Source organism: Stegodyphus dumicola, chromosome 8 (genome assembly GCF_044657685.1).
Source record: "Stegodyphus dumicola isolate Sdum_Otavi_A_Nest chromosome 8, ASM4465768v1".
Classification (NCBI taxonomy): Eukaryota; Metazoa; Arthropoda; class Arachnida; order Araneae; family Eresidae; genus Stegodyphus; species Stegodyphus dumicola.
Window position 1 is genome coordinate 133,503,868 of NC_140775.1, and position 10,932 is coordinate 133,514,799.

General features: G+C 32.2%; 1 protein-coding gene across 4 annotated transcripts in view; it reads left to right on the top strand.

Annotated features, from left to right (window-relative positions):
* The window catches only part of LOC118203072 (protein couch potato-like), a 580,191-nt gene that overhangs the window by 550,494 nt on the left and 18,765 nt on the right, over positions 1-10,932 (top strand). The window contains exons 6-9 of one of the 4 annotated variants that reach the window (XM_085822450.1): positions 152-288; positions 368-612; positions 3,847-3,916; positions 10,328-10,509. In XM_085822450.1, coding sequence (XP_085678576.1) covers positions 152-288; positions 368-612; positions 3,847-3,916; positions 10,328-10,507 — 632 coding nt within the window. In that variant the 3' untranslated portion in view covers positions 10,508-10,509. The remainder of the gene's footprint in view (positions 1-151; positions 289-367; positions 613-3,846; positions 3,917-10,327; positions 10,510-10,932) is intronic. The other 3 variants (XM_085822452.1, XM_085822451.1, XM_085822453.1) reach the window with 3 other exon arrangements.

Below are 10,932 nucleotides of genomic sequence, written 5' to 3' on the forward strand. Positions count from 1 at the left end.
TATGGAAATTTTCTTAGAGGGAAGGCTGAAGATATTGCCATAGATTATTGAATGATATCCTGTATAATACCTTAAAATGTAAATGCTCCAATGATATAAACGTGTGCGTCGGATGTAAATAATTTATTCATGTGAATGGTTGTCTTCTCAGCAGAAATTGGAGCGGCGTTATTACCAGCCACTCATGAGGGTTGGCCCCACTTATCTTTGTCCTATGCAGAAGTGCCCGTGTCCACGGCCCTACATACAGCGGCGCTCATGCACCCTGCCTTACATGCACAGCTACCGGTGAGTACTCATGAGCTTGGGTATTTTCGCGCAATAATCTGTATGTGCTTTCAGTTTATAATTAATTAATGATTTATAGCATGATTGGGAATTATCGTTTCAGCCACCACTGACGATGCCCCACCCGTTATCTCATGCTGCCCTAGCCGGTAGCGCCGCAATACATGCGACGCTACCTCCACCCCATTTGGTGGCCAGTCCAGCACTAGCAAGTCCAGTGGGGTCTACCTCTTCTGCATCAGGCACCCTGCCGTGTTCCACACTGTTTGTGGCCAATCTAGGACAATTCGTTTCCGAGCAAGAACTTAAAGACCTTTTTGGAAGGTGAGTATCTCACATTTCGAAATTTCACGAAATCTTAAATATCTTAATATTTTGAAAGAAGTTTAAATCGCAATTGATATTTGCTTTTGCTATATAATCCATATTTTATTCAGAATAAGACAAAATCGCATGCTTATCATTCTAGTCATATTCTTTTACTATGAAAAATATTTAATTTTAATAAACCGTCTTCCCGAAACCGAAAGGCAACTTTTAAAAAATGCCGTTTCTTCTAAAGCGTATGCATTAAACATTTAACGTAATAATCCTACTGATGAGAGAAAAAGAAATCATTGAAAGCAAACATATCTCTAAATGCAAAAAATATATTTTTTTAATCTCCATTACGACATTTTAGTGAATAATATATGGTCTAATTCTTCATCAACGTCCAGGATTTTTGTCATTATCAGTTAACTCAGCTATATATCGTATGTGTATACCATTAAAATATCTAAACATTTGTTGTATATGAGTACTTTGTTTTTAAACACCTTTTTATCTTTAATGAAGAAAATGTTTCAGTCCTAATTTGATAAGTAAATGTATATGCATATCTGCATAGTAACTTAAGGTTCAAAACTGGGATTATAAATAAAATTTTTTATTAAAATATATTTATAAAGTCCCAGTTTTGCAGACGGCACTTTTGACTTCAATTTTCCAAAATTTGAACTATTTTTGACCTCCTTTCAATTCTAACTCATTGAGTTTGGTTGTAAAAGATAGCCCAGAAGAAATATATAAATCAAAATAAGACTAACATGGTTCATGAAAAGGATAAATGAAATTCACTAAAAGTTCTCATACAATTAAGCACATATGCAGTATGCGGACTGTGGCTTTGATTAACAAACCTAAATGAACCTCATTTAATGCATTAACACTCCCATATTTATGTGAAAGAAATAAAGAATTTAATTTTGCTAAATTTCACATTTGGAGTTCATCTTATTTATTTGCATATAAACTCACTGTAATTAGCTAACCATGTTGATACGATTCGCGTAACAGTACATTTTAAACACTATCTTCCGACAGCACCGCTCATTACTCCCTGCAAATTGTATATATTTCTGAAATGAGTAATAATGTAAGACGGTTGTGTTGCCATGCATGGCGACGACTAATGAGGTGTTTTGCAAAGACACGCCCTTTCATCCTCATTAAATATTCTTGTAAATTACATATTTATCTTTTTCTTCTGTTCTTTATAACATCGTTTCTCTTCTTATACACACATATAAAGTAACGTTTATGTACTTTATATGTGTGTGTGTATGTAGTTAAAAACACATTCGGGCAAAATTTTAAGAAATGCAACTCCTTTAAAAATGTAATTGGCGGAAGGGAATTAAAAGTCATAATTATAACAATTCTTATGTATTTATATTTATTAATAATAGACTTTAAAACCACAGAAAAGTTAACTTTTATTTGGAATTATATTCAGGGAAAGAAAGGTCAACAAACTGAAAGAAACGGCAATAAATTACAGGGATTTTTTATTATTTTATTACACTTTTTGTGTGTTTCAGGTCATCTTATGAATAAAAGTTAAAGGATTTCTTATTTTTAATTGTCAGTTATTTCATAACTTTCTGATGCAAATTTGTATAAAGCAAGCAGAAAACCATCAGTTGTTTCCAGACATAGGGAAGCTTCTAAAATCTTCCTAGTTTAACCACTTCACCTTTATGACCTAATGGCAAATTGCAGCAACCGCTCTCACCCAAGCTTGTCACTTGATGAGGACAGTGTCACGTTCCACTTACCATAGATACGCTTTGATCTCTAACCAACAACTGTCACAATTCCAGTCGTAATTGTCTGTCCCAGACACACTGTCAGGTTTAGCATATGTCAGAAGAGACCTGCTGGTGCTGATTGTCATGAGAGCACTGATGTACAGGGGTGCATCCGAAATTGTATTATTTATGTATAGCTATTTTAACTCTTACAAATATTTTTTAAATTTTAAGCGCTTCATTTCATTCATGTCATTTAATGTAAGGTTAATTATTGCCTGGTTATTAGATGAATATTTTTTCAGTAACCGTGTATTTTCATATAAAAGCTTATCAAATAAGTTTATCAAATATTTTGACATTCAAATTCGTTAGTCGACTTATTTAGGGGTTGAAGTTTTAAATGATTTTACACATAATTTGATCATAATGTTTATACTATGGCTTAAATAAACGAATATTATTTTCGTGTTATTAATTGTTAACATAATCAGGCAAGTCTTAATATTGGTACGACTTGAAAATTTCTTTTGACTTTTAAAAGTATGTCTTTGCTACGAAGATGTCCTAGGCAACGTCATAGTTGTCCTTTTCATCATACTCATCGTTATCGGCATTGTTACATCACGATGTTCAATTTTGTCAATAATACTGTTCAGGATGTCCAAGTATCTTTCACTATACAGGCCCATTAGCGGCCGAGCGGTAAAGTCGCTAAACACTGGTAGTTCGGTCCGAGGTTCGGATCCCGCGAACGGGCTGGCTGCATGGGCGTTTTCGTGATTTTCCCCATGTGTAACGTGTATACGAGCCAGTTTCCCTTAGAAAGTCCTCCACGAAGGCATCCCTCCCTTTAGGCAGATAGCCCTAGTGTGCTTTACCATAATTAAATACACACAGACACTTTCACTATACAGTAGAACTGAAGAATTGAATTTTACTTGTTAAAGCAAGAACGCAACTAAAGGGGAAAAAGGAACTTATGCTTGCTTGAGAATAGCTATCGCCAACTAAGAACTAAATACAATTTGCCACATTATTGCTAAGTCTAAAATTTAAAAGAACTGAGAAAGGAAAACTATTAGCTCCAAATGGATCAGTTCAATCCATGACGCTGTCACCATTACTTTTTCGAATAAGAAGCGGCAGTTTCACCTCTGCTATTCGAAACTCAACCTTTTGCTTGTCTGATCAGTCTAGTTAATTTAGACGATGCATTTCGGACCTTTAGTGGTATACACCGTTAGATTCAACGGAGTGGTTCTAAATTAGGCTTAACCCCACGTTTTCGCTTTTATCTCGACTTCAGGAAACTTTTACTTTTTGGCTTATGCATGCATCAGTCTTATATTCGGAAATTACGTGGTATTCTGTTTAACTTTTTTAAAATTTTTGTATTAAAAGCTGATACGCACTTGATGTTATATAGTTTGATAAAATTTCTAATTATCAGTGATAAGTTTTTTTTTTTTTTTTTCCATTTTAGCTTTCCGGGGTTTTGTCGTTTGCGTATGCATAACAAAGGTGGGGCTCCAGTGGCATTTGTGGAATATCAGGTGAGTTGCGTATTTGCTTTTATACCATAATCAAAAGATATTTTAAGAAATTAAATTATTTTGTAAACATAATTAAGATTTCTTTTAGAACTGATTTATTTGCAAATGAACATTTGCAAAAACGTTTATTTGATTTTTTTATCTTTTTATCAGTAATCTTGTATAAAAATATTAATCACACTCTCAATCAATAGCTCAATCATTCAGTATAATGCATTACTAATTAATTTAACTACTTCAATATTACCTCACAGTAGAAGAATTTGAGAAAAGAACAGAAAATTTCTTATTTATTAAGCACCACAGGAATCCAATTTTAAACAGGAATCCAATTGAAATATAATAGTCACAAAATGTTTGATTATTTTCTAGTGTTTAATTTCGCTTGAAATTCACGAAGTGATGCTTCAAAGCAAAAGATGTTTCTACAGTTGATGCTTCAAGTTTAACAAAAAAAAAATGCCCATCTAAAAGATGTTTCCGCAGTTTAAAACATATTTTTCTCTTGCGTCAGAAATAATATTGAAATTCTATATATTGCTTGCCTTGCTGATGTAAATATGTAAAGTGTTTGAAACTTGATTTTCTGGGGAGAAATAAGTGCAGATATTTATGTAGTATTTTTATGTACTAACTTACTTGAGGAATATGTTGAAAATGATGCCATTTTAGTTCAGTGCATTTTTTTACACATTTTTATATGTTCTTAGCTTCTTTGTGAGTTTTCTTCTTGTTTAAATTCATTATGACAGCAGTATTATTCTTTCCCAACGCTTCCGAGTATTGTGTATTATTTTAAACTGTGTTGCTTAAAGAGCTGCAAAATATAATCAGTACCATAATAAGGTCTGGACAACTCCGTGGCCATGGTCTTTATATATGAATGAACAACTTCATAGTGGTATCTGTTGCATAACGTGTCTCATCGTGGTTCTGTAATCAAGAGAGATGATCATCCTTCTTCACCATGGCAATGGATCTCAGCGTCTGAGTTCCTGATGTTGATGTAGCAGCTTGCCAGACAAATGTTTTTGTAAGATTTAGAGTAGACTTGATAAACAAACGCAGATTTTCGGAATTTCATCATAAGTAATTTTATCATAAACATATTTGTTTCGATGAAATCACGCCGAGTCCTTATCAAACCCCTGATCAAATATAAATATGATGACGATTGAAATTCTTAGGAAAACAACAATCAAATGATATGACATACAATATGACAATGGTAAAATCAAATCTCTTCTGTTTCCCAGGAATTCATGTACTTCCCACTAAACTGGTTCATTACATCTGACATCTATTAAAACAACGTAAGAATCAGAGAATAACCAAAAAGCTAGTACCTTTAAATATGCAATCCCCTTTTAAATTGGAGAGCCTGTGTTTCCTACAATAGTATATACTCAGATTTATTTTTGTTAAAATTCTATAGCATTTAAAAGATGCTATCAATTTCATCTATTTCTGAGAAAACTGTACATTTGCCTTTGCTAATAAATTTTAGTCACGCTCACACCAGCCATTTTCTAAATGCCATATATTCTTTTCAATATTTACCATATTATTTCTTACAGGTATTTACCATGCATTTCCTTCAGTATTTAATGCAGTACTTAGCACTACATTCCTGTAAATTTTATTGCAACATTTATTTATAATCCCTTTGTACTCTTATCCATTCTCTTTAAAATGGAACATAAGACATGCTATCTTACCTTTTATTTTAAATAAATCAAGAAATTGGGAGTCGCAAAATTCCTTTAAGCCTATTAAAAGCATGATAATGCCATCATCGATTTGAATGCAGAGAACGTAATTTACCTGCACTAGTAAGGAATTATTAATGTAATCTTAATTGCATGCATTTAAGTCTTTTACGTTTGTTCTCTTACAGAAAGCATTACTTCAAGATTGGTTAACAAGCTCAAACATCCTTGTGAATAATTGCACTAGGTTATAGTTACTTTGCTGGTAACTTCCATTAAGCAATTTTAAACTAATTGAACTTGTAATAATCAGTTGATTAAGAAGCATATCGTACCACTTATCAGTTGCCATTACAACACGGAAATATGTGACAAATCCGAGAAAGCATTAAATTGACCAAAATTCAAGGAGAAACATATGCTTTAATATTTTCAATCCGGATGAAAGATATTAACTTGTTGATTATGACTGATAGTTGTAGCCAGAATACGTAGAAATTTATTTTACCATATAGGTTTTCTTCGTTTCTAATGTAGGTAAAGTATCACAGACACTTTTAAAATAAAATTTACTGATAGTCTTACTTTTTACACTTTATAAATTGCAAACTGATCACAATCACAAATTACAAATTGATTCATATATACATAAAATTAATTAAAAAAGTAAATCACAATAAAGACAAAAAATTGAGGAACTTACGGGAATATGGAAAAATTTTTAAATGTAAGATTGGTATTTAAACTTTAAGAAAATGAAATGTCTCTCTCTCTCTCTCTCTATATATATATATATATATAGATATAGATATATGTGTGTAAGATAAAAATTACTTAAATTAGCTTTATAATTTAAATTAGCAATAGGTTTTAATTCCTCATTTTTAATTTGGGTATTTCGTCTCTATTCTAAAAATAATAACATTTCTGGTCTGCGCCATTTCTAGATTAAGCTGTGCCACAGAGCTTGTGTAACGCTGATGACGTAGTTAATTAGCTGATCCTTAATTAATTCTAAACTCTGAGAACTGAAACCTTTCTAACCTAAACCAAAACTTTTGTCTTAACAGACTGTCATACTGGATATTGCGCACTTCGCTCATACCTCTGTTGCTATTTGGACACTATTTTGCTATGCTTTCTTCCCATTGAAACAGTATCGAAATTGTAAATGTTCTTAATTAGGCACGATTAGAGTGACAAGTAAATTGAGTCAAAAAATGTCTGGTGAAATAGAAAGGGATATTTAATATTATTCGGCTACCAAGTTTCCTAATTACTACTGGTTAAACATTTTAGCGGAGTATGCAGTCAGGATTCTTTCTCTTTAGTGTGGATCTACGTTCTACGCCATCAATTTTTGTCAGGTCTTTTACGGATTTTCATAACACATATATTTATGTAAAACAGCATGGAATATAATATAATATTTTCTCAAGTATAGAAATATCCGTACAATAATTCATACTTTCTTTGTGAACTGAATGTACGGTTACAGGCGAAAACATCGCTGCAAACAAAAGAAAAAAAAAAAAAAAAAAAAAAAAAAAAAAAAACAAGAAGAAAACGTTGTGGTACAAACACCGCGATTAAAGGAAATTTATACTTGTTGTACCTGTAAATTTATTACTTATAGCAGCTAATAGAATTCTAAACTTGCATAACTAATTAACAAAGATCACTAATTAATTAATCACTTTTCCAATCTATTAATCTAATTTTGCATGAAAAATATAATCTAAAAAATAATCGAAAAACGAAGCTGAGTAACTGTATGTGGTCAATTCTATTACAATTCTTTCATTAATTATTAAATTGCAAAACTCTTTTCTTTCATTGTTAATCTGATGTTCCTGAGCAGCCAGGGTTTTCGCTAAAAAAGCATAAATTTCCCAAAACTACTATGAGAACAAATTATTTTTTTGATTTTAAGGAAAAAACTCTCCTGGTATTTCATACCTGGATTTCTGTACTTTTGATATATTGCCTTAATTTCTTTGACACATTTTAATATGCATGTTCTTGCAGATATCACAAAAAAATATTCTAGGCCGTATATACACGGCCTTGCCGCTTAGAGGGTAATGAAAATTAAATCTTGTTCTGTTTCAGTTTTTTCGTCTTTCTAATATGTCATTAAGATTGCCATGTACAGCGTGAAGTTATGCGTTTGGATGTCGATTTGTTAGTTTATAAGATATTTCTCTCGTCTTCCTAGCATGCCTTCCTAGTATTGGTCTGCACGCTTAGCCGGTATTCCAAAGGTCCGTGATTTGATTCCCGCCGAAGGCGATTGCTCGTTTTTCATCTTCTATACTTCCAAAAAAATCCTAATGTCTCTACAGTGTCGCCCGAACAAAAAGGGTGTTGGATGCTGATTCTCCTCACACAGGATTTGACGATTGGGTCCCCTAAAACCCCAGTCGCCTTTTAAAAGAGGGAGTATATAAGGTATTCCTAGCGTGCTTTCTTAGTGTAGTGGTCAGCATACTCATCTCTCCGGCTTCCAAAAAATCCTAATGTCTCTACAAGTTATGACGAAATATGCTATCTACATAATATTTCACTAGGGGATTGAAATTCTATTAACTGAAATATGAAATATAAAAATAAAAATATTTCTCATTCCTTCTTGCGCTCACATATTATTTTTCTAATATGCATTAAATTTTTTTAAAAGTTAAAAACCGCATGTGGGCGATGTAATGCTTGCGCGATGATTCATACCTGCTTTATTTTTTACCACGAAATTTTCGATGATCAAGTTTTCAAACTGCGAAATTTTGAACGCTTTATTTTATTTTCAATGACGTTGTTTTGTACCACGATGTTTTAGAACTCCGATGTTTTCTGCTTGCTTTCTTTTTCCCACAATATTTTGTACGACGACGTTTTCGCCTTGCGTTGATTTCTTCGCCATGTTTTAGCCGACAGCGAATGTACAAAACCTGTACATTCCGTAAGTCACAAAGAAACTTTACTTACAATTACATTGAGCAAGCCACAAAGAAATTTAAAAACTTATTGTAAAACTGGCAAAAAATCCTTTTTAAAACTATTTTCTGATTAGAACTGTGTTATACAATTTCAAATTAGTTTAACTGTCAGATTTTGTTTTATAAATTAAAAATAATGTATTGATGCTGTTGCTACTAATCGAAACTTCAGAAAAATCAATCCAGGAATTTTATCATATCTAAGACGTAATATATAGCGTTTATCGTTAACCATTTTCTAGCTATCCTATAGGTGACAGTGCGTCTTTACCAAGTTCCGAAGCAATGTTCATAAAAAGCAACCCGGAGAATTCATCTGAGGGCCTCTTACCCCTCTTGTCTTATGCTCAACCTCACGAGAGGACTTTCTACTAGACAGTATTATAAGTGCCTCCTCCCCATACTTTAAAGACTCTACATCCTTGAAAACTTTTAATAGATTCGAAATCCAGCTCAAGGTTATGGCAGCTTGTTCCAGCACCACCATGGGGACAGATCAGCTCCCATAATCTTCCTCAAATATATAATTTTAATGCAGATTAAATGTATGAAGGAACATTAGATTTTAATATGAAATTAAAAGTGCTTATGCCAACAGACTGTATTATTAGTAATGTAGTTCTGAATTTTGTCATTATGGGAACAAGCCCCTTTAGTAGTTGAATAATTTAAAAAAAAAAAAAAAAAAAAGACTGAAATTGTTAAGCCGGAGAAAGTTAAAATCTCAGTCAGATATTTGCATATGATGTGACTTAATACATGTGACAAATGATATAAGATACATATTTTACATAAATATGATTACTATAACTCAATATTCGAGGCGCAATATTGTTGAAAACCATGAATTATTAGAACTTTCTTTAAACAAATAGCCGAAATCGTGGAATTTTACTCCTACTTGAGATGAATGACATTTTTTACAGGAAAGATAAACGTTTGTAAATGTATGAAAAGTAACGCAGAGATAAAGCAAAACTATCTTTAACAGGTGACTATAGTTGGCTGAAATTCTTTTCAAAGCGTAATTTAGCGCAATACTTACCGAAAAGAAAACTCAAGAGTGTGAAGCAGATTGAGCTGGTTTATAGTTGAGTTTCGACTGGGTTGGTTTATAGTAGCTCACAGCGTTTTGCTTATTCCAGTTCTTAAGGAGGAAAAAGGGCACTATTCAGGAAAATGGTTCTTACAGCTTCAAAAACTCGTTTCCCGGAAACTTTCAATTTGTCACCAGTTTGAAAAATGAAAGTGGCTAAATCTCGCTATCTTGGTGGTAGGAATTATCGCCAAGGCCCAGTAGAGAACTTTTTGTGTATATCTTCTGTTCTATTATTCCTCAAATTACAAAGATATCTGATCGTAATTTAAAACTCTATCAATTAATACAAAAGTTAAACACATACAGACACAACAAATGGCCATGCATAAAGAATTAAGCACAATGCATAATAAAAAAAACAGACCAATGTCATATTAAATGCACCAAATGAAAAATACAAATAATCCGCAACACTAAAAAATATATAAAAATATAATTCACAATACTTTGAAAAATTTTAGATAACATTAAATTATATTCTATGGCTTCCGTTATGAATTTTTTTTAATTTGCTTAAATTTAGACATATTACTAGAAAAAATGGAATAATATTACTTTTATTATCATATCATACTATCAATATGAAATATTTCTTCATTACTTGTAGGATATTCGTTTGGCTACGCATGCGCTTCAAGCTCTGCAGGGGTATGTGCTCTTCTCCTCTGACAGGGGTGGTATTCGGATAGAATATGCAAAGAATAAAATGGGTGAAGTGAACTGTCAGATGGTAAATTCTCTCCTCACCCAAAACGGAAATTGTATACAACAGAATGGAGTAAACTGAAGGTGAGTTATTCCTTGCTACAAACATCGTTCTTTTGAGTGATCTAAATTAAGAATAGTGATATACAGCAGAAAAAGAAGGTTATTAATTGTCTGAAAATTTACATTATGTTTAAATATTTTAAATATGGATGGAAAAGAACGTCAGATTTATTTCGAATCCAAATCCTAAATAATTATTAAATATTTCGCATTTGGAACTCGAATCTCTGCAATCCTAGTATAAAAAAACAGTAAGATGGAAATATAAGTTTCGATAATAAAATTCACTAAAAGGAAATTTAAAATTTGCTTTTAATGAAAAATAAAATTAAGAGTACAGTTTTAAAAGTACTGAATATATATATATATATATATCCTCGTAGAAGATGGATATGAAATTTAGTGAACGAAGTACATAATAAATATTCTTGAACACGGAGGTTC